This window comes from Linepithema humile, chromosome 1 (genome assembly GCF_040581485.1).
Source record: "Linepithema humile isolate Giens D197 chromosome 1, Lhum_UNIL_v1.0, whole genome shotgun sequence".
In the NCBI taxonomy this organism is placed as follows: domain Eukaryota; kingdom Metazoa; phylum Arthropoda; class Insecta; order Hymenoptera; family Formicidae; genus Linepithema; species Linepithema humile.
In genome coordinates, this window is record NC_090128.1 from 27,526,420 (window position 1) to 27,552,538 (window position 26,119).

At 34.8% G+C, this 26,119-nt stretch overlaps 1 protein-coding gene across 6 annotated transcripts in view; it reads right to left on the reverse strand.

The window, feature by feature from the left end:
* Positions 1-26,119, reverse strand: part of LOC105674883 (5-hydroxytryptamine receptor-like) — a 111,673-nt gene that overhangs the window by 8,229 nt on the left and 77,325 nt on the right. For all 6 annotated transcript variants that reach the window (XM_067348899.1, XM_012371537.2, XM_067348895.1 and 3 more), the window contains 2 exons: positions 11,856-12,265; positions 1,905-2,038 (listed from right to left, as the gene is read on the reverse strand). In XM_067348899.1, coding sequence (XP_067205000.1) covers positions 1,905-2,038; positions 11,856-11,979 — 258 coding nt within the window. In that variant the 5' untranslated portion in view covers positions 11,980-12,265. The remainder of the gene's footprint in view (positions 1-1,904; positions 2,039-11,855; positions 12,266-26,119) is intronic.

Sequence of the window (26,119 nt, forward strand, 5' to 3'; positions counted from 1 at the left end):
GCTAGTGATGGCTGCTAATGGGCGTAATCAAGTTAAATGGATGTATCGTAGCGCGAAAAAGCGCGCGCAAGCACAAAAGGGCTTTTTTTTTTGTACATCGATTGCGATTGTAATCAAATCCGCATCATCGATGCGGATTTCCGCGTGTAATCTTGACATTTAGCAGTCCTGCCATATTTCAAAAAAGCGGAACGCGTATAAAAACGGAGATATGTTGAAATGATCACTCTCGGGCGTATTATCTCTCGGAGCAATTTCCGATGAAATCTTTGTTAATATAATAACGGCGGAGATAACGCGTCGGAAAGCGAAGCGCCTCGGTAATTAATGCTTGTGTTATTCCCATTACGTTGCAGTTTCTGTTTATTTACCAGCGTTTATTAAGTATAAATGTACCGGCGCAAAACACAGCGAGCTTCGATAGAGAATCGAAAGCTAATCATTCGTATGTACATACGCTATATCGCTTGTTATCTCTCTGTGTACTCGCACCTTAATTGTTGAATATGTATATGTGTAACGTTCTCCATCGCTTGCGTTTGCGCTCGGTACACAGAAAGAGATATCTTGGTATAGAAAACTGGTTTAGCTTTTAAAGGTGTCAGAGAGATCACAATCGCGCGACATTATGGTGTGATGTAATTTTAAGATTATGATACGCGTGAAATGTATGTATCGCGATCGAGATAAAATTCTAAGACCGGTAGTAAAATATCCATTAAAATTTTGCGTATATTTTCCTGAATACCGAACTATAATGTTGAATATTTATGCGCTGAATATTTATGCATTGAATATTTATACGTGATATACAATAAAATAGACTTTACCACAAATCTCATCGTGATTATTACACGCAATCGATTATAAATTCCACTGCAATTTTTAGGAATTTCTCCAGTATTAATAAATCCTTGTTAAATTTTTTTCTATAATTCCTATTTTCTGAAGATATATATAATTCATATTTTTTTGCAGTTATTTATACTACTGGAATTTTAGGTGAAAATTTGTGGAGCTTGAACATAATAAATTACTGCAGTTGATGCATCGCGCTTGGCTAGTTCTCAGAATTTTTTGCCGACGTCACGGTCAATGTAAAATACATAATTAGCAAACTTTTTAAAATGAAAGAATTTAGCGTTTAAATGCCAAATTCTCGAGGAATGCGCGTGCCGTTTCTCCACATGGCAATTTACCAAAACACAATGTGCGCGCAAAGCCGTAGAAGAAACGGGTATGAATGTGTGCAATTTCTTACGGATGTTATAAAGTTGTGAATAGCCGCAACGGACCATAGATGAAAGTTTAACAATGAAAGTGTAACACGTGAAAAGAGAGTGATACTCTATGTGCGAAAAGAATGGCCAGGACTCTCTTGACTGTTCCATCGAAAAACTCGTAAAAGTTTTATCTCGCGAGTGCCGTTTGTGTGTAGTAAAATTAATACTGTATATTTCAATATATTATAGATATGACATTTTCACCGAAAATATCTTAAACAGATTTTCAATAGAAAATTTAACATTTCTAGCCCATTAATTTTCAAAAATTAATATTCTATATTTTATTACAATTTTACATTGCAATTTTGTAGAGATAGACGAGATATACAAGGTATGTGCGATATTTCGGGATTTTTACCATTTTTGCGTTGAAATGATAGTTATTACATCGATAGCGTTGATTGAGATAGATAAATATCTTTTTCAATGCATATCTCGTTTTTACAAATATCGTATGTATTCATATTCTCGCATATGCAGCGCCAAGAATTTTACGCGGGACAATTTTATTCATGCGCGACAACTTCACATATGTGGTACAACTCATTTGCGGCGCGGGCGGATGGCACGGCAATAATCTGCAGATTTTTTAATAGTTTGGTAAGTTATTGCACATACCTCATAAACAGCTCCGAGAGGCATAACGAGACAAGCGACCATAAGATCCGCGACAGCCAAACTGACGATTAAGTAATTTGCCACGGATTGCAAATTTCGCTCCAACAGAATAGCTGCTATCACGAACAGATTCCCTGCAACAAGAACATATAGATGCATAATCCATTCAACAACATACTGTTCACTCGTGTTATATGTACAAATGCACATTTGATGTACGAGATCATTAACAGGGATTTAATTTGTTAAACGATGAAATGGATAACAAGTAATGTATAGGTTATCAATTCTGTGATCATAGGTTATGTCTTGCAGAGTGTCCCATGAGAAGTTGCTGAACGTAAAATATTATCTTTAGTTTGTTGGTTATGTAAATAAAACTGCAAAATGCCCTCTGTTAGAAGATATTTTATTTTTCTTGTTCCCTATGTGCGTTTAAATCTGACAGCTAATTAGTTTCAGCAATTTCCCATGGGACACTGTATAATTTCTTATAAATTAATTCACAACTTTAAAATTCTAGACAAGTTATCAAGCGATATTGCTTAAATTCTGGAAATTGTGAAAGATTTTGTCTTAGATTTATATTATTTTCTGCGCGTAATTCTTATATTAGACGCTAATTTGAGAAATATATATCGTAATTTCTAATATGTCTAAATATATCTAAACAAAACATTCGTTGATTCTTATGTCGTTCTTTTCAAACATGTTATATATTTTTCATAACAAGCCTAATCTGAAATAATTGACAATACAAATAATTTTATTACTAGATTTATGCTAGATAGATAGTGCTAGATAGATAGATGCTGTTAGATATGCTAGTAGAGAATGTTGCCGCTAGAGAATGTTACTGCGTCCCATGGGCGCACGAAGTTAACTGCAATGACTTTGAGACTAAATTCCGAAAGCCTTGACTAGTTCAAGCGCGTCGCAAAGTCAAAGTCGAATTACGGTCGCTGTGTTCTCTTTTCTGTTCTGGATTCCACGGTACAAACAAGTAGTAAGAGTATCGAATCTAGCGATGTGCGATTGTCTCAGTATATTAATTGATTTACGTAAGCGCGATTAATCACTTTTAATATTCACAATCGACGCTCGTTGTATCGTGCGTTGTAAAAAGCTTTGTTTCACTTTTTCATTTGTTTCGCTTATTTTGCAGCATTTTATACATTTTGCGAGCATCATGATTGCCGTTCAGCATCGGAAATATCGAAGAACAACGAGAAACGTCGAGTGGAGGAACCACCGCTGTGGGGAATCGAATGAGATAAGTGATTGCGTTTGCCTACGAGATTTTTATAGGTTATTCGCGCGGATTGACTATGATGCGGCAACTTTGCTCTGCGAGTTTTTGCGCTGAGAGCGCGTCGCGTATAATAAATCGAAAGTACCGAATGAATCTACCGGATATTGTTTCAGTTTGTTCGTATTAATCCGCTCAATCGTGATTTTCGATGTTCGTGATCGATGTCGATCGTGTATCGTCGGATTGCTGTTTTAAATTGAAAAATTTTATATATGTATTTTGCATTGTTTGGAAGTGTACCGAGGACGCGTTGTGCGCGATAAGTCGGGAGTGTCGAGAAGTTTACGGGCGATTGTTCTTAGTGTATTAATTAACCCGCTTGATCGTAATTATCGCTTAATCGATGTCGGTCGCTTTAGTCGGATCAAAAAGTGTATCTCTTGTATCATTTTATTCTGCGCGTTTCGTGTTATTCGGGAGTGTGAACGAGAAAAATGTGTATATTGTCAGTGCATCAAGGAACGAGCATCAGCATCGACGATCAAGCATCAGACGATCCGTCGAGGGAGATAATGCTGCTCATCTACGAGATCCAAGGTGAGTGATTATTGTTTAATAATTTTTTAATATGCTTATTGCGCACAATGTAAAATTTGCAATGCAAAAATACGAACATATTCTCTTTCTATCGACTACAAATTTTCTGCCATTAATATGAATAATAAATGAAACTTTTTTAAGTTGTTTGAAACTGTAAACAAGATTAGAAATCTGTCTGTCGATGAGCAATTTTTTTTTAAACTTATTTTTAAAATCTTTGCATAAAAGACGATAAAAGTCTGTTATCGGTGCAGTAATTTCTGCGAAATAGTATGTTGGGGGATAGCGCGATAATTGCGAAGTCGTTAAGTAAATTGAGATCGCGTATGCTTGTCGCGCTTTCGACTCTTTAATAATGGTTCTATAATTGGCACTGCAAGGGGCAAATTCGGGCTAGTCGCCATCAATTTCGACGGCATGCCTGAATAGCGGCAATCAAGTTCGGCAAACTCGGGGATAGTTGAAATCAGTCGTATGTTCCTAGACGTACGTTTTGGGCGTGCAAAACGATGAATCGATCGTACGCATATTTACGAAATTTATCCAAGTTTGGTGAACCACCACTGTTTCTCGATTCGTATCGAGTTTTCGTGTTTTCGGAACAATACGGCGCAGTTAGGGAGGTTGAGTGCTTCGGTTATGCGATGTGTACGCGAGGGTCAGCCGATGGAAGGCTGCAGGCAAGAAACGTGCAACGTTCTGGGATCGTCGGACAGTCTCTTGAAAAATTTCTCTCTCGAGATGAGAAGGAGAATAAATAGTTTTGCAAGGGGAGAGCGTTTTAGATTGATGCATTTGCAAAAAAGTTCATATTTTTTCGACATTAGTAATTTAAAAATTTTTAAATTAATAGCTAAAAAATACGAGCACGTAAAATAGATATTATTAGAAAATCCATATTAGAATTTTTATCTAATAAAAAAAATTTTTTTTAAATAATGTTTAAATGTCATTTAAAAAAAAAAGACATTTATAAAGAAAATAGTGTACATTTATAATAAAAAAATATAGTTAACTCGTAAATTAAAGAAATCTGAGTAGATCACAAGTGCAGTCTTTTTTTTAACGTGATAGTGTAACTTAAAGTTAAACTGCTTGGTAATCAGAATTTTCAAATTCACATGATTCCCTTGTATAAAAGGAATTCATGTATTAGTAACGCAATGTTACATCCATGTATTACGTAAACGTGCTCGACTGCCGCTGGTTTAAGCGTATTTAAGGGAAGTAGATAGAAGCTCGAGGTATCGTGCACTACGTTTGCGAGGATATTACATCGCGCTGATGTACGCTGTTCTCCGTACCATAGTACTTCATGTCCCTCATTTCGCCTGGATAGCCAATGTTCCCTCCGATTTTTCACGAAGCGTGTACGAAAGAAATTACGTCACCGTTGTTTATAGCAGAATAAAAATAAATAAAGGTATAACATCGCGTCTTCAAGAAATAATGAGTTTACAAATATTTTATAACATAATCATAATTAATAAATTTTTAATTAAGTAATAACAATTAACGTATTAAATAAAATAAAGTAACAATATCAGATGAAGTAATTACAAATTTGAAAAGTATTTTTGTGTCAATATTATCCAACTGGATTTTTTAATGAAAAGTAATAGTAGCGAAGTAATAGTTTTAAAAGTAAGAGAAACGATGGCTAAGTCTCCAAGCCTCCGAAGGCAAGATAACAATCGAGGTGCGTACTAATTGAATTTAATTCTCATGAGGGACGACAATAGACTCTGCTTAAATTAGAGAGTGAGTTAACTCAGTGGAACGATCGGGGCCACGTAATTCGGTACTTTCTCTTACTTTACCTATCTACCTTTAACGCCCGTAAGTCGACACGAATGTTCGACAGGACTAGACTCGTAATTCTACAAATGTCGTACAAATTTCTTCCCTTTCGCGTCCATTAGTTTCGCATTACGTGTCTGCAAATACACAGCCTCCTCGATGGTTGTATATGGCTTAGAGAGACACAACGTCGAGGACAGCGGAGACGCGCGTGTACCAAATGCATCCCGACTCAGCTGCAGCTGCAGCCGGGATGTCTTCACGAGAAAAGTATAACCGTCACGGTTGCGAGGCGAAATAAAAGATAAAAGAAATGCGCGCGGGACATTTTACTTTGACGTAATTAACTCCCACGAAGAAAAGGGGAACCGGGACCGAGAGATGTTTTAGCGCACCGAGGATCTAAACGCTTTCACTCTCGCACTCCATTAAGAAGTGTATTTGTAACGCGAAAAAAAAGAGCTCGCATCCGAAGCTTTAATATACGGATAAGCTGCGAGGGGTTGCGAGTAGACACGCGCGCTGCGACTTGTTTGTCAAGAAATAACTTACAGTCTGCAGTTTTTAATCTGTCCCGGCGCTGCGTTAAACCTGGCTTGACGCCACAGTTCTTCACCGAGTTTTTTATTAAGGATATCTCAACGAAGAAATTTTATAATGCTTTCGTATATGTATCCATTGTGTGTCAGACGATAAATAATATCTTTTTATATTCACTATAAATATTATCATATATTTATATTTTGATAAATTAAACAAATGAGATCTAGTGATATAAATAAATATATAAAAATAAATTCACTCTTTTTTTCTTCTTTGAAATACTTTTAAGACAAAGTATTTTTAGCGCACCGAAAATTTTAAAATTAAAATTTATTATTATTATTGCATTAATTTGAAATTGTAAAAAGAAAATCGTAAAAATCTTTTACTATCATTCAAATTTATTCTGATTGCTACGAATGTTTTGTGAGATTCAAAATGTCAGCATGTTAAATATTAACATCAGTATCAACCGGTTTTAATTCCCAAATGCATTGAAAAAACGGAAAAAAAATAATCCACGTTATCGCAGGCCGTAGCGATAGCGTTTATTTTCACCCATGGGACAGTTACTATGCATTATTGCGAGTGCACTTTTGAAAATATCGCAAAGCCGAGATGCAATGAGTGATTTAAATCGACATAGTTTTTTTGAATAGCGAAAAGATTTGCAGGATGAAAAGGGGTATTAAGCGTCGAAAGCATTAATCTTTTTGTCCGAAACCCGAATTGCGCTCTACCGGCCAAAACAGAGATTTCGCGGCGTTCGAATTGCATGTAAAGAAAGAACGAATGATACGAAAAATTCGTCGGACTCGTGCAAACGAGTTTGTTGAGAGAACAAGAAATTATACCGCAAGTCTTCTCGACGTGAATAATGAGAGTTCTCGGGAATGACAAATGGAGATCATGCATCAAAATAGATGGTTTTGAGTTGAAAAGATTATTTTTGGATTCTTTGTTAGCGCATAAAAGAATTTTTTCCTTGGTAATAAATTTAACATTGCGCACAAAAAATTCTTTAGGACGCTTTAGATTATAATTGACGCAGTGTCATGCTAGATATTCCAAATTTATCCGCTGCGCACTGTCCTTCGTGCAAATTTATCCTTCGCGGCATCCCACATGTGTCTCTCATGATCTTTAAGTGCGCGGTTCAACACCTACGTTAGCCATTCGGCTTGTGACGTCGAAGTGGAAGTGATGTATAATTTATTTCTGCAGTCTACCTCGGGATAAATGAATTTCTCCACACGACCACACACGGTCGATGTATAACGGGTCTGTAAAATGTGTCGAAAACTGTGGTTATGGCTGGTTATTCAATAAATGGTGTAACTTGTTTTCGTTGCGGTACCATAGAACAGATTTGAATTGAATTATACAGCCGTTTATTGATTAACGAACCAAAATCGGAATCGACATATGTTACAACTTCTCTTTATCAATCGCGACTGTTGTCATGCGCGCGAAACTCATTTATTTTAGAGCACAGCGACGCGTAAATAAATTACACATATTATACTTGCTTTTGACGTCATAGCGGGAGCCGTAAAATTAAGCTGCGTGACAATAAAAAATAATTCATATTTTTACGTTTATAATGATCAAAGCATTTTTTTTTTATTTTTACTGCAGACTAAGACGATGTTTTTTATTTAATTTTTCATTGAAAATGCAGCCTCAGATATGCAGCATCTTAAGACGATAACTATCGAAAATATCTGATTACGTCTTCGTGAAGGGTTGTGTGTTCGCATCGCATCGTTTAACCTTTATTGGAAGGGCAAGGTAACACATTCAGTTCGCGTCGGCGGTCTAACCTATCGGTTTGCTATTTTTTTTTTATGAACGAACGAGATGCCTGTCAACATCGTATACATAATATGCGTCAAGAAATCTGTCTCTTAAATTTATCTGATAAAGTTTTATTTTTTCTGAAAAAGATTTAACGCTGGTAATTTAATTAAGGCAAAATATAATGCTAGTAATTTAATTAAGTGCACTTGCTACAGTATACTGTGCGTATTTCTACAAAATAAATATTTTTATTTTAAAATTATTCTTATGATTTTAACACTTCTAAATAAAAATTATGAAGTGTTATTATATTCTCATGGTGCGTACTATAAATAATAGCATTATAATACGTAAATGTTCAAGCTATATAATGTCTGTCAATTTTTATTTTCTACTATATATAATAGACAATATATAATAGGTATTAAATAATTTTTCCAAAGTTTTTTACGTTGTTATCACATATTTAAAAAAAATAAATTTTTAATTTAAAGTACTAAAGGAAAAATAAAAATTCAAGTGATTTATCTGGTATAAATATAGATAGTATGCCATGGCCGGTGCATTTACTTAAATCATTAGCATTATTATATTTATTTTAATTAAACTACCAATATTAAATTTAAAAAAAATTTTTTTTAATTTAAATCATTTTGTCGTTAGATCTCTGTAAATAATTGTCTCTGATTCCATGCATTTGTCCGGATGTAGTCAATTACTTTCACGTGCGTTCGAATGGCGAACGCGAGCTGTGCGCGAAATCACGCGTTCCGCTTGTTCGCGTTCTCGAAAAGAGGCAAACGAATCCAAACGATGCAACACGCTACATTCGAGGAGTTTCGCTCGATTTGCAGCGAGTATTGTGACCGGGGTGATTATTTAATTCACATTTGCGCAACGATATTCACGGTCTTGTGCCTCACCAAGCGTTCATAAAATTTACCCTACACATTGAGGTAGAGGGAGAGAGCGAGAGCAAGCGTATCCACGGCAGCTGACGTCATGTTCAACGAACCGTTAGTTAGCCAGTGAACTATACTAATACCGGAATGCGCTCCGAGCCTGTCAAGTCGCTAAGGGGACCTGTATGTGTGTGTTTGCGAGAATATATACAACAGCTGCCGGCGGATCTCTTTCGCATCTCTCTTGGTTACATCGCTATCCACCTACAACGTTACAGTGGTGCGATAAACTTACCTGTTTTCCGACAACTTTTATCTGTATTCTCTTCTGTGAGATATACGGGTCCACCGGGAACCCGGAGATGTTCACGGATTTATTTTGCGAGACTTAATAGCTGGCGAGAATATTGGCGCCGGCATTGCCGATGCAAAGTCAGGTCTTAGCGGTGCTCGCGTTGTAAATAAACGACGTTAATAATACTTTACGAGGCGATATCTGCATTAAAATATCGTTAGCATCAACAACATGTGATGGAAGAATTTCTGGTGTAATAAATTTATATACCAGATACCAAAATAATTCTAATGAAAGCAATTAAATTATGAATAATTTTCTTACGTATTTATATGCAACGTGCCAAGGAATTGACGATTTGACTCTGAAATTACAAACGAAATGTGAGGAACAAGGTTTTGATAATTATTTATATTTCGAAGCTTTTATGATTCGCTTTTAAGTATTCTTTACTTTCAAAAACTTACAATTTGAAAATTATTTTACAAGGAAAACAACTTTGCGTATTCACTTTACATCAATCTTAGAATATTTTGCATAATAATCGTAGAAATATTAATCACCGGCTGACTGACCACATTTTCGACAAATACCGATCAAAGTTCGCGCAAGTCATTCATCACGCGTTATATCTACATTAAAACGTTTTTGGTATTAATGATCGATCAGAGATTTCGGTATTAAGATGCCCTGTTATTCTCGGTATTGTTCCTGGGAGGGAAAACCACACAGAATGCAGCAGGAAAAGGTTGTAGCTCGATACAAGTCGCGAAGCGGAATGTCAGCTCGCGGAGAATCCTGTTTACGCAAAGCATGCGGCTGGATATCAGCGCGCGATTACCGTCACCGCTCGGTGATATATTATACACTTTGGAGATGTGTCAGTTCTTCAGAGTAACCTTTGCCATTGTCTCCGTCGGCAGATATGACCGATGGATGGTCGGTTTCGCGAAACCGTCATTGACGGCGCCGGCGATTAATCGGGGATAGAGTTACTTGGCGCTTGACGGCATATAATTACGGCAAGAAGAACGATTAATCGACGCAGTGGGATCGATTGCGTCGCGGACGCTGTTCGGCCGGAAGTTTAGCTCGCAAAAGGAAACGACTTGCTGAATTCGGGTCGGTAATTTTCATTAATTACCGTCGAGAGCGTCCGAATGAGAGAGTGATAGTCTAAATGATTGGTCCGATTGAATTAAAGCGTGGATTTCTGCCTTTTCTTAGATTTCAGCTTGAATGAGCCGATTCATTATCGATTTAGCAGCGGTAATAAAATCGCTTATTCATCAAAATGTCTTTCTATTCATTGCTGATTTATTAAAAAATTGCTTAGTCATTACGACTGCTAGTATTTATTGCAATTCTTGCAATAAGAAAAAGACTAGAAATAAGATGTAATGTAACATTTAATTGCATTAATATAAATGACTTATAATATAATAATAACTATTATATAATATAATAATATAATATAATATAATGTAATATTATATTATATAATGACTATTGAGGAAAAGATAATTTTGAAATGGTTCAAGAGATTATTTTCTTGAATTTTGAAAGATACTAACACACATTTTTATTTAATATGGTAAATATACGATATTTTACAATCGTCTAGAAGAGATATTTGTAAGAAACAATTCGTAGAAAATCAATGACTTTAATCATTGAAAGCGCCAGCGTCGTTACCAGACTTTTTTAAAGTTTTACATCGCGAATTAATTCAAGATTTAGACCGACCATGACTTACGTTTGCTGATGTTAAGACGCTTGATGTTATTTTAATGGGTATAATCGACCAGTTAAAACATAGAATAGCTCGTAAAAACATTGCTAAATCTTATATGTGTTTTAATTTCTCTCACATTTGTATCGTTACGCAAATTTAGTACATTCAGTGTTCCGTTGATCTTTCGCATTATCAGGAAATAAATAACGTGTGTTAGAAGCCGCGCGGTTTTACAGTACGACCCGTGCCAGCATTCAGCGAGAAATATTGTCTCACGTTACACGAGTGTTTTATCCGGAAGTGAGTCTGCCATTTTCATTGAATTAAAAAAACAAAGTTAAAATATCGTGTAACGTAATGTACATTCGCGGTACGAGAGAACCGCCAGTGGCGTGTTATTTATTCAATTACGATTTTTGTTCTCTTGTTTTCCAGCATGCTTTACAAGTTTGTACAGTGATAATCAGTTGTGAATACCGCGCGCAAAAAGTCGCGGCCATAAAAATCTTCAAGGTGAACGTTTCCAGGATATGAAAAGAGTTTTGAAGGATCTCGGCTTAAAATGGTCGTGTATCGCAAACTTTTTACGAAACTGCTAAAAATGCGCAAAAAATGCGAAACTACATATTGCTTGTGAAATACAAGCTATACTTCTCAATTTCAGCGTATCGACTCGCGTATCAATATTCAATAGTAAATGCAAGCAACTGAATGGATGAACAAATTTGTATAAAGCTCAAATATTCTATTTATATCACTTTTAAATATCAATGTAACACAAAAAATTCCATAGAATTCTAGCAACAAATATCAACCACTATCAAAAAATATTTTATAATTTCTTTTACAGCTTTAAAATTACCTTTTTATAAAATCAAATTTTTTTGAAAAATAGAGAACAATAGAGGAAATTTTTTGCGAACATTAATTCGAGGCTCAATCGTTAAAATGGTGTGGAAAATTACGAGCAACTTTCTTTCCGTGTAATCAAAATCGTAGCAAATAAATAAAACAGTGGACTTACCTACGATTGTGATGAGAATCAGGAGACAGAGAACGATAGCTCTTAAGATAATTGGTGCATCGATGATGAAAACTGAATCTTCCACGTCGGTTGTATTCGTGGCTTGATTGACGTGGGCCTCCATCGTAGCTAAAATGTATTTCCCGTCTTCAGTGTCCGCTATTCATCATCTGGTTAAATAATGTATCATCGTCCGCCCTCGTTAAAGCGGGTTCGAAGTTTTTTTCCTCGTTCTCGTCAGACGTGGTGGAGTCAGCACCTGGCCGATAAACGTCGGTTACTCCTCTCGTACTCTTCCATCTCTATCTCAGAATTTCTCGCAGTCCCCATTTTCCGCAATTTTCTGCTTCGAGACTCCATGGACTTTGAGACGCAGGTTTTTTTTGCGGGATGTCAGTTCTTTCGTACGTCTGAAACGGGAAAAAAGAATTCAGACTCTGATAAAATGTTACTTTTACGGATGATTTTGTATTGGAGAAAAATCTTTTCATTCACAAATCTGATGGTGAATAAACATGATAGATTTCTCAGAAATATATAGGTTTCTGAAATAATTTTTAAGTTATTACAAGGATATTTTTGTATAAAAACGCTCTTTATCATTTAATTTATGACGCAATTACAATATTGAGTTTCATGTTAAATGTAAGTTTCGTGAGAACTATGGTACGCGATCGAGCGAATGTGCGAGGCGTCACGTTTATGTTAGCCCGCGAAACCAATGAAATTGGAACAATCGATCAGCAATTATCGGGATTGTAACGGCCAACTACCGCAATCGACTTTAATAATGAATCCGCGGCGTTGCGCGAAAAATAGATGCGTTTACAACAAACGCCAGTCGTGAAATTGCCTTAGGAGGTCGTATGCACTCTATTAAATTTTCCGATAGTGTCGGAACGTTTCATTAACTTGAATTCACCAGAACCTACTCGCCATTTGGTTTAAACTGATTGAATTTCCAGGCGAATAGCGCTCACGTTTGATAGCGTCGCCGATATACTGTAACAAGTTCATGGTTTTGCCTGTGGTTCGTTACACAATTTTATTATTTCAATGAATTACAAATGATTTTATCGGAATATAAATTTTCAAGGAGATTAGACTGAAATTTTATCCTATTCCGTCTTGCTTGAGGTCCACGTTTCATGAACTGCGTATATCATAGTATGAATACATAATTGTAATTAAAGATTTGCATTTTAAACAAGATAACTTTAATATTACGCAAGTTTTAAAACAAAAAGAAGGATTGATATTTCATTTAGCTTTCAATTTTCAGTTTTAATTTCTTTTTGTAAAATAGCACACTTGTAAACTTTTTCTAGATGTTGAAATTATTAATATAAAAAAATAATATAATATTTTAAAAGTCAAAAAGAGATATTTTTATTCTGCTATAAATTCTTTAAACTCATTAAAAATGTAAGATTAAAAATAATATTCAAGAAATCTTTTTCACGTAGATCTAAAAAGGTTAAATACATTCTCGCGAGAGCTCTCATTTTTCTCACGACGAAGAATTTGTCTCGTAGTGATTGTTGCCATGGTGGCTTTTTGCGCTCGCGACCAACCGTCAAGATCTGAAAGTTTTATTCCCACCGCATGACGCAAATCCCACGTATTCTCTACCAGCAACCAAAAAATATCTTGCCCTACGGCTCTCTTCTTCATCACCATTTTTCGGTGCTCATTCGTCCGACGGGGACCGAAAAACAATCGTTTTCTCACAAAGAAGAAGTATCTGGCGACCAACTTTCTAACAAGCCAGCGTCGTCCGAGAAAAAACTCGGAAGCGTGCAAAAGCGTGGCGTCTATTTGCGAAAACTTCAAAAAGGAACCGGAAAAACGAGTGTTTATGATCGCGGAATAAAAGCTAATCCAGCAAGCTTTTGCATACAACGTTTACGCTGTTAATATTTTAACTAAGAGAATCGTGCGTGGGTATTGATCCATCAGCGTGTAATGAGCTTTGCAAATCGTATGCTCGGTATCGAAGCTTTCGACTCTCTCGGCAACAAAGGGGATCTTCATTGTCTCATTGTAATATGTCAATCATCTCTGTAACAATGAGTTTTTAGTTTCATTAATTATAAGTGTAATAAAAATTACGATTGGATCGAATTGAGAGAGAGGGAGGGAAAAATAAAAGTTATATCGCGAAAGTAAAATATTTAACGTGAGAAGAGAAAACAAGCTTTTTTTTTAATTTATACAACGTTATTGTAGAATGTAGTAACAGATACAGAAAGTTTACTATTGTTGGGACGTGATAAGCGCGCCAGCGAAGTAACTCTTGAAATTTCATTTCCTCAACGATCCACTTCTCCGCAAGATATAAAAATTGCATTTTATAGCTCCTATAAAATCTTCCTTTCCCGCAGTGATGCAATCACGATACTGCGAAAATGCCACTGTAATAGCCGGCCGGGAGAAAAAAAACAATGGTGAAAATTACGGAAAATTTGCGTGTCTCCTAGGAGCGTCATTCTCCGTGATTAAATATTTTATTCATTCAGACGCGTGAGAGTTAATTTGAATTTCTATAATGGAAAGCAGGCTTTTCCCCCCATTGTGCAATGCAATTTTTATATCTTAATGAAAAACCGTTGAAACGCGAAAGGATTTACGAAATACGGGGTTGAGGGAATTTTTGTTTCGTATAAAGTGACCACTCCGTATAACATAAACCATTTTTAAATCCTATTAATTTAGGAACAATTATTTGAGAGAAGACTAATATAGGAAAGAGCGTTCATCAATTCGCCGAAAATTAATTTTTTGTACCTTGAAAATCGTTGATAGAGCTTTCCGGAAACAAATTAAACTTGTGTCGATTATCTTGCATAATCTCTTCAGCGTCTCATGCAGCAAAAGAAGCACATTTCTTTCACCATTAGATTGTTAGGAAAATTTGTCGTCCTTCAAATTCATCCATTAATCTATCGCGTGTGATTTTATCGAAAACTGGAAATGGCGCAAGGAAAATCTGCCCGATGAATCACGTTTAGTCGCGCGTTACGGTAGACATTGTCCGCCCAATAAACCAGAATTGCGCGAATACTCGCGGTGGTCGTTTGCATGCGGGGACCATCGGGAACCGTCGGCCGCCAAATCTCGTCGTATTTTGGCCAATTCAAAATTGAAAGTGCAGGCGCACGTAGCAGTTCCCGCGCGAGCGGCGTGTATATATACATTTCACAATAGCGAATGCATTTATCACGAGTAGAAAACTACGGCTCTCAGTCGCGCTCGAAACTCCATAAATTCCACGTCGGTGGTGGTGGTGGGAAACGGAGGAGGAGTACCACCGAGTTACTCCGGCAAGATTGCAGAGAGTAGAAGGAGAAGGAGGAACGAGAGAGGAAGAATCGACACGTCGGAAATCTATTTCTGGGAAAAGAAAAGCCCGGGCAAACTGTTACGCGATTAAATCGCGAGCTGCCAGCGGAGATCCTCGAAATGCACGATCGTTTGCCTTCGATTCAAGACGACCGAATCTCGCCGACGGAGACGTCTTCGTCATGGCTCTTCTTCGTTTCTCTCGGCTCTCTCGATTCTCCTTCGGTATAAAAAAAAAATAAAAAGAAAAAAATGAAACCGCGTTGACGAGGAACCGATCTTTCCTCGAAGAAGTAAAAAGGTTTTTCGTGGTTTTAAAGTTTATGGCCAGTCACAAGCAAAAAGTGAGCAGTGACCTTTTTCCGGAACGGTGCCTGTGACAGTTCGATAGGGTCTAGCAATTTCGATAAGGCCGTAGCACTAGCAGTTTAAGTGTTACGTTTTGAATGTTCAATTGTTTTTTTGATAAAAAATAAAATATGAATTAGATTGAAAAATAATATTATAATTTATATTTTGAAGCATTAATTAGTAGTAAATTTGTACGCGTCATAACGATTAAAGAAAATATGATTACTAGTAAATATTCTACTGTTCTACTGTAGAGAGGTAATCAATATTATTTGTTTCCGCCCCGTGATATTGATATAATGCCTCATTTACATTTACGTCAGTTCTCATTCATTCTCCATATATATAGATACATGATAATTGCGAGATCTATACGTCACGTTTGGCAGAGAATCAAATACGAATGTCTCGTAAATCTACGTGTGTGACACAAACTTTTACCAGACTTTTCATATGATTTTTTTTTTATCTTTTCCATTAGAAGATTTCTATGTCTGAAATTCAGAAATAAAAGTAGACGCCCTTGTAAGTAGAGTGCACGTTGTATTTACGACGCCGTAGCGTCGTCCATTATCCGGGGCTCCTACTGCGTTCCATTAGTCCCGTGTAACTAACTTCTTCAGCTTCCAAGGATTTCACGCTGAACCGTGCTTATAGGATCAAAAGATTAGGTCCACGCATTACACCTGATATATATATATATATATACATATACACAATATACATACAGTGCGCGCGGCGAGGAACTTTAAACTCATTTGCAAATCCAGGAAAGCACCAAATTTTGTTGTATCGCCGTCGATTTTCAAGTGTTAAAAGAATATAGCTGTTTGAAACCTGGCGAAACACAGCAGGGAAACGAAACAGTTAAAAAAAAAAGTTGAAAAAAAAAAACGACCGAGCGAGGAAAAAAGAAAGTAACGGATTTTACGTAATTATGCAATCTAGGATAGTATGCATTCTACGCCTATTTCTTCTGTAATGTTTGGAATTTTTCCATCCTAACTTAAAATATGCAGGAGGTATATGCGCCTACATAGTTATGCAAGAAGATATTAATATTTAAAAAATTTTAACGCCCTTAAATGGAGCAGTAACAAAAGCATGACTTGCTGGAGAGCTGCGGCGCCGCGCAAAACTCATAGTGGCGAATTGCAACACGTATATTTGATACTGGGATTCAATATTTGGATACCGCGCGATTGTAGGCATACGCAAGTGCGGGAGCGATATCCGTCTGAAAGAGAGATGTTGTCGTTTCAATCAAAACCGACAGACAAGGGCGGATACATCGTCAGCGCGGCTGACACTCGTGTGCGCACAACGATCCCCAATATTGCTAAATTTCTGCCCATTGACGGCCGTTTGTGTTTGATAGCTATATACCAGCATAGGTGTTAATCTTGTTATCGCTAGTCAACATCCATTCGAACAAGCTCAAAAAAAAAAATTGTTTTTTTATATAGGGTGATAACATATTAATTTCTTACGGATTACATGTCGGCATTTTGCGTATTGGCGTTATTAAAGCAATATCGAGTAATAAACACTGATCAGTTAAATAACTAATACTGATGTAAAGTTATTAGTCAGATTTTATTACTTATTTTTTTTTTAGATTTATGAAATATTTCTATTTTAATTACGTGCTATATTATTTTTATTAATTTTTTAAAGTGAATTTTTTTTGTTATAAATAGGTGATATTTAAATATCAAACTTGATTATCAATCTATCAAAACTGTTATCTAAAAGTGCTTTTATTGATACTCAAATTAGCTTTCTTCCATTAATAAAAGAGGAATGACAATAACAATTTTATTAGCTTCTTTTTTCACAGTCAACTTTTTTATATCGTCATAAAAATTATTTAAAAATAAATTTAATTATATATGTAATAATAAGTTAAAATTGGTAATAAACAATACGCACAGTTTGATAAAATATTTGACATTTTGCGATGATTAAATTTCTTATTTATCGTCATTTTTTATTGCATTCTCGATTAGCGCCGCTCTGATGCGTTATTAAACCCCCATCAATCTTAATTATCTTCGCTCGAAAAATTTCAGTGGTAATTTGCGAGTGAACGATAATGCTAATACGCTTGCTTGCCTGCATTTACAACCAAATCTGCAATTATGTACATTACTCATGGACTACTATTTGTCAATGGATCGCAATATTTGTCGACTCATTTGGAACGCTGAGTAAACGAGCTTATTGTAACTAACGACGGAGAGCACGAATGTATATGTTTTATTTCTCGTTATAAACTAAACATTTTGCATTTGAATGATTTTTGAAGTAAAAAACGATTTCCCTGTAAAAATTTTTTTTAATATTATCTCACATAACACATACTTTAATGTGTTACTTACATCAACTTTAATTTGTTAAAAGTATCAGTTTTTATTTTATTGTGAATAACGTACTGTTTTACTTGTGGCAAGATAAATACTGCAATTGGGATGTAAATAACTTAAAAATAAAGTAATACTTTTAATATCGCGTTTAGATTCACGATCTTCTTAAGTCGTCTAACAATAAATGAAGTAGGTAAACTAGAACGTCAGATGGTTGGCCGCTCTTGTCACTTTATGTCAGCTGAATAGTCATTTACTTCCACTTAGTTGCTCCGCCGCTGTAACTTTGAATCCTTCGATCTCGCTGTTGTTCGAGTTATGAGATTAAGGGTCGGCAATACCTAAGCCAGCCATCTTGGATTATGACGTCAGAAGCGGGGAAATATACGCGAACGATTCTTGCGATTTACGTTCTATATAAACGACTTTGCTCCGAGAAAACTAATACATTATGTTTTCCCTAGAGAAATCGATTATAGATTGTGTGTAAACAAAATGTCTTGTAGAATACTTGTTGAAAATTATTACATCATGTCCTAAAAAGTGACGTTTTGTTTCTTCACGCGAGAAAATTGCCCTTAGTTTGGAAAGTTCATTATATTCATGTAAAGTTTCAAGCCAATCCGATTAGAAAGGCGTTAATGTGTCACAGGTCGGCAGGTTTCACAGAATGAAAATATAAAGTTCAGTTTTATGGTATATTTAAGAGGAACCTCCCGTGAAATTAGTTAATAATGCGTGAAACAACCTTAGTTTATCTCAACGGATTTTCATGGTCCATATAAATCCGCATTGATTTTTGTTCAGCAGGATTTTGTGGCAGTTTTAATGCGAGAATATCGGTCCTTACGCTTAGCATTATAGAAATAATTATTTTTTGCCATTTTTGAATAAAATGACAAAAATCTTTTTTATTCTAGAGAATGGAGAATATTATGGAAATTAAGAATGAGAGAAATACTTGCTTGTAAATACGTATTAATGGATAGCGTTGAATTGGAACAGAAAGGATATCTGGAAAGTTTATTGTTATGAGTGAAACGAGTTATATCGCACTTCATGACATGAATATTTTACATTCTGTAGAAAGTATTATTTTTTAGAGCAAGAGACAAGCGAGCATGAATTGTACAACGATCTCTTTCGATAAAATACCTCGTCTAGCATAGCAATGTGTTGATGGAATTTATTAAAAGAGTAAGAGAAAAGCGCGTAAGTTTTTATTTTACATACGTTTACATAATTCCTGAAACATACAACTCCACAAACAAATTAAAAATATTAGCTGTGTTGAAATATAAAGTGATATCTAAAATCAAAATACTTGCGGCAAAATAATTGTTTTCAAGATACTGTTTTATGTGTAAATTTTTTACTAAAATAAAATTCTACCTAAAAATTTTTTTTTTACGTTACGTGGAATTTATAAATTAAATTACTCGTGCAGCCAGAATAAAAATATTAGGATTTTAATTTTGCATTTAACCGTATGTATGAATATCCTTGTTTATAAATTGTTGTAATGTATTCTTGCACTTTCGTACTATGTGATGCTCCATCGGGTGCAATATTCAACGTTAGCAATAATGCGGCGCGAAATGTCGGAATTTACACTGTAAATTTCAAAGGCTCGTTTCGATGTTCAAAGGCGTGTCGCCATACATTATTGCAATGGCGAATATACCGCCCAAGGGAGCGCTGCTACATCGGTATCGCAATAATGCACGTTGCTACAACTTTGGGCATTATTGTAATGTTCCACCTTCACCGACTTGGCTCAGATCCGCGTTCTTCGTATCTCTGTGCGCGAAGACAATCCGCTGATTTAAAATATTAATCTTTATTACGAACATTTACGTAAATGTTTTAGTGCCAGTTTTCTTTTATTCGTATATATGTATTCCAAAGTATTCAAAGTATCTTTTATGAGATAGGTTTTGTTATGTAAGTCTTTGAGACACTTTACAAATTGCAAAAAATAACATTAGAAAATATATATACCTTTTTTTCATTAAATACTGTTTGATACATCATGTTATAAATTTACAAGCATTTTTGCAGATTTTTGGATATTACAAAATTTTTTTTCTGAAACTATAAATTTTGCAAATAATAGGTATTAATACATTTCTAAATAAATTTAATAGTGAATTTGAAGTTTTATTAATATAATATAAAATTTTATTTTAATATTTTGAATAATTTGTTAATTATTAAATTAGTTAAAATATTTTAATTATTTCTATACATTTCTATATATTTAGGTATTATTTTATATTAACAAATTAATTCGGATGTAAAAGAGTAAAAATCAATTTTTTAGAATTAAAGATCTATATTTTTGTCATAATGTTTTATAAAAAAAAAATAATAAAGAAAAAAAACGAGAAATAATGAAAATGGCGATAAGAGCCGTTGCAGGATGTTAGTGCTAAATTTTTTAATTTTTCTTAAAGAAATTAGTAAATTAGTCTACAAGAGACAGTTAAATTGTACACCGATCTCAAATCGAGATACTTAAAGTGTACGAAATTTCCCGGCTTAGCCACTCGCGCCCTGATATTTTTTCTCTCTTCCTTTCTTTACAATAATTCCTATACGTACATTAAAGTTTCTCGATATATGAGAACAATGTACTATAAATTTCGTACACTTTAAGTATCTCGATTTGAGATCGGTGTACAATTTAACTGTCTCTTGTAGACTAATTTACTAATTTCTTTAAGAAAAATTAAAAAATTTAGCACTAACATCCTGCAACGGCTCTTATCGCCATTTTCATTATTTCTCGTTTGTTAAAAACATATGGAGCCTTTCCATTATATGTGGTTTAATGTTTTAAAGAAAAAAAGTTATACAATTAATATAATAGAAATGATTCATTAGCATTTGCTCAAGTTTCGTAAATTATATTTTATTTTTTCTTTCGAAGCGCGTGCTTGATCATTTTCAGAGATATTTTCGTAGTACATAACAGGCAGAATACTACGTCTATTGCATAACTTAGGTGAAATTCCTGAGTGCAAATACATATCACGAAAGAGATTGGTCAGTACCGGTCGACCATTCCGCGTACGGATATGAAAATTTTTATTATGCTGCATATTAATATGCGAAGAACGCAGCGAAAAGAATTGCGAGAATTATTCTGTGTGTATTATTTGTGCATTGGTATGGGATTCGGTTGTTTTATGATAATTTTACAATTTGCGTTATGTATTTTTATTCAAGAATACACGATAAAAATTAGTACATGCATAATGTTCAATAAACGCTTGATGTGTTTATTGTGCGATACGTTAGTTTTTGATAAACGTTGTTGAAACATTTTTACTTGCGTTAATATTTTTTCGGCGGAAATAATAACAAGATAGTATTTTGATTATCTCTCTTAACAGCTTATTATCGCTGTCTCTTGGATAGACGGTACTTCAGTACCGGTTGCTTTTGCTTTTATATTGGGTAGCTTGGCGAAAAAACTCAATCAAAGCACGGAGATACGGAAAAATTAAATAGACGTGCTGCGGCAAGTGCTTGTTCGCAAAAAAGAGTTAAACCGCACGGACGTTGCATACGAGCGCATTTGTGCGCTCTCTCATTCATCACGGGAGCGATAAATGCGCATGATCGTTTGCACGGACGAAGTCGTGAGTGGTGCACTTATGATTCGATCGTAAATGCACCACCCACCAAGCAGCTTTTTTATTTTATGATGCTAGTTTACAGATCTGTTTACGGAGTGGGCGCTCAATTAGCACCGAGTGAAATATATTCACCAAGCAAAATACTCCATCGTAATTAAACGTGCACTTTCTTCCCTTTGACGTGATAATTAACGCTATGCATTACGAGTCGACGGCAACGGCGGTGGCGTTTCCCACCCGCGTTCTATGTGCACGCGGCGTACATAGAATATTAGATGTCGCAAAAATGACAAGGCGTATAGGCGAGTTAGCGTAGAAAATAATGGGAAAAGAAACGACCGCGCGTCTCTTGTATATGTCGTCACGCGTTCCGGCTTATTTCGGCTAAACGAATCTGTTATGTCTTATTCATGGGATGCATTAACTCGCCATTAAATTGCAGCCCGTGTCCTCGAATATCCCGCGGCAATTCCATCGCGTCTCGTCGCATTCTCGATTCCTCCTTAGAGAATAGAGAGAGAGAGAGAGAGGGGGAGAGAATGCTTTTCAGCGAATCGAAGTATCCCGGGAGATTCCCCCAGTCGGCTATTGTATGCGTTCGTGGACTCTTTCTTTATAATGTAAAACTTATGTGGGTTATACAATCGGAAAATTATCTGTGACAACATCTCTCGCAGTGTGATAAAAGCGCGAAGACGGTTTTGTTATCAAGTTTAAGATTCAAGTCTCGGATTCGGTCGCTATATGCACGTTACGTGACATTAATATTTCAACAAATTGATATCGTACTTGGCGCAATATTTGATGAGCATGACGTTTCATGGCCGTAAAATTTACGGCCACGAGACCATTTTTAAAACATAAAATTTTTGAGTGTAGAAGATGCAAAATGTTCTACCATGCATATGCAAGCAACAACTGGATCGATCGAGAAATATCGCTCAGCGATGCCCTTTTCGTATCCATTATAAATTTTGGAAAGGAAAGATGAACATATATGGCTAAAGATTGATCGACCATATGGAAAGGATGTTGCGCGATCGTAAATTCTGCTCTGTTAACTTTGCGCTTAAATCATTCGCGTCAAATACAACGTTCCGGCGTTCCTCCGAAAAAAGTCTGGCACATAGATCGAGCGGTCGCATAGGTCCGAGTCCTGAAACGTGCGCGTCCTTTCATACGAGGATATTTTATTGGTGTGGATATTTTATCGGTATTTTACATTTTCCGTAGTAACAAACACCTTCAGCTCTCTCAGCTGAAATAAACACCCTTTTTCCGCGCGATTATATATATTGAACGCGCTTTTAAAAATTATTGGAAGTTTATTTACCGGATGATATATTTCACCGAATATCATGCGCTAACATGAAGCACATTTAACACATTGTATTACGTTACACGGTACACGAAAATGTAATTTGGTAATTAAGCATGTTCATTAATTAATTAGGAGAGCGTGCCGAAGAATTATGTCTTGGTTCGCAAGAGTTAATTGGATATTTTAGATGCCTCGGAGCGCATTAGGAGATTAACGAAGGAAACCTCTGTGAAATAATATCATTACATCTTAGATCGCAATTAATTTGCTTCGAATGATGCCAATTTCAGTTTCTCGCCTCATCTCCCTTGATTTTGCGGTGTATGTTTAACAGGGATCCAGCTTAAACCAGCGCTGATCCTCGGCTTAGCAGAGTCCGCGAATAGGTTAAAATTAATCTCATGTGTCTATGCGATCTGATATACACGCCGCTAATTTGGCCAGGTTTGCGTAAGACTCGAAACTTTGCTGTTAAATCACTGAACTAGACATTAATCTAGGTGTCTCTGAGCTAAAGTGAAAAAGACACGTTTGTTAAACGTCGAATTAGCGAGTCGAGAAGCGAGTAACTTTCAAGTGAATAAAACGCGATGACAGTGCAAAATGCACATTCACGAGATCTAATATTAGTACATTTATAATAAATATATATTTTTATTATTTTCGTCAAAATACACATTTGTGTGTAATTTGTAAAACTATCTGCATTTTCTCGAGAAAGAAACATTTTTATTATGTGTAATAACAAATAATCAATAATATTATATATTACACTTATTTCACAGTTGCTCCGCCAAAGTCCGATGCCCCTTGGATCTCTTATTTCTCGTAGTAATCCATCGATAGTTGTTTCTTTTGGCACTCACTCGTGGAATCACGCGATATTTTATATGACAAATTTTGTATGCCAACTTTGTAAAATCATAACGAAGGAGAAACTTGTTCACGTTACTTGCGAAAAGCACGAAATCGCAAAGGCATGATTCGTTCGATATTCGCGGTATCGGAAGCCGACGCCGCAGAGGGAAATAAAAAATTACATAATTAATTTTGCATGCCACCCACGTTATGCTAAATCCAAAATATTTTCGTAAGTTTTCGCACTCTCTGTGTATGAAAAATAAAATATATGCGCATTTTAAATCGTGTGGGCCACTTGATTATCTCGTATTATAAAATAAAACACGAATTGTAATTAAAAATTTTTAATTGCAGAGCGAAATATCTAAGTCACTAATTGCGAAGGCTAATTGTGAATCGGTAATTATTCGCCAGAAATAATATTCTACTATTCGTCACGATAGAAATAACAGCGCGCGTACGTCGCGTCTTAGGGTATGCAAAGAGAAACATAAACACTGTGCAGGTTACACATCGAAATCTTCAACGCGTAACTCGGTTGTTTTTTTCGGAAAAACAATTCAAATTAATATATTTTGTGCCATATAAAATATCACGCGATTATAATTAGCTACTGTGCCAAAGAGAAGCAGCCGTTGGTCTGTTATTTGCGATCTGCAGGGGGCCTCAGGCATCAGCAGAGCAACTTTGAAGTAAGCGATTTATCTCTCATTTATTTATTATTTATTATTTATAAGATATTAATTGTTTGTCTCTAAAATGACTACGTCGTATTTCGCCACATATAATTTAATGCATACAAGATAAATTACTTTAAAATGCTTACAATATTTAGCAATTATTTGCACGATATTTTATTTGTAAATGTTAATATTTTTTACATACTTGAGATTTTTAATTATGATTAATATTTTTAAAAAATTAGATTCTATTTAATCAATATACGATATACAAATATTTTATAAAGTTTACATAAGTAAAAAATTCTCTTTGAAAATTATGTAATTTTTAAATAAATATTTATCAAAAAAATAAATAAAAATTTTGAAGTGCGTAGCCATTATTTTTTAAAGAGTTTGAGCATTGTTTTAAATAATATTTAATATTTGAAAATATTAAACATAGATAAAAATGTAAAATTAAAAAAAAAAAATTTATCTTTATATTCAATTAACAAAGCATTTATTAAACTTAAGATATCTATTAAACGCAGTTGAGATTATTTTAAATATACTCGAAAATATTTCTGAATTTTTATTACTTAATAAAACATTAATTTATGAATATTTATTTTATTAATTAATGGTTTTTAATTTAATTTAATATTTATTTGATACATTTTTGGAACTTTATTTTCATTAAAAATGTGGGAAAAATGTCAATTTATATTATAAGATATTGTATTTTTATCATCTGCAAAATATTAATAAAAGAAATATCAGACAGATATTTTAGAGAAGCAATGTTTCTAAAATAATATTTTGCAGGTAAATAAAATAAAATATCTCAAACTAGAAATTACTTCATGTTCAAGCTATAACAATTTTCCAATTTTTGGATTGGAAATTAACTCGAGCTATCCAAACATATCTTTAGCTCAAAAGATTTAAATTATTTGATCTCGTGATTCGAACTGTGCAAATTGCTCAACTATTTAAAATTTCAAATATTAGTAAAAATATATATGACAAAAATACATATAGATAGAGAAACGTTGAAATTCATTTGAATTATAAAATGCCATCTTTGAAAAAAGAAGGGAAGATTTGTAATTTTTTTTTGCCAATTTCTTCGCTTTTAAATCAGTGCGGGATATTTGTCTAGGGATTGAAGGGTCTCCCTTTGAATAATTTCAAATGCTACTGGTTTTAAGCTTTTTTTCTAATATTTGCTCATTTACTTTCGTTATGACCTAAATACCTACGCTCCGCCGCGGGCTCGGTTCGAAAATGGATAGGTATGCATGAAGTTGATGCAAATCGTCTCTGAGGGTCAACAGGTACCGAGTCAATTTAGGACAACCGAGAATAATTATGAGCACCGGTACTGATTTAGTGCAATGGGTGCTGAATCCCATTTCGAGAGATTGATAGAATCACTTTCCTTGAATGAACGTTTGCGCAACGACGAAAATTATACCGTCGCACTCTCTATTTTAAAATGCTTACATTTTGAATTTTATTATAGAACAATTTCTTTTTATAGTTTCAAGGTAAAGCTTGCTTAATAACGTACAAATATTTTTTTTGTAATTTTATATATTAATAATATTACACAACCCTGCATAATTTTCTTCTTGTTTAAAGTAAGATTTTTTTTCCTCTTTTAAATTATAATTCTTATTATTACTTACAAAGTGTAATCGCATGTGTTTACATA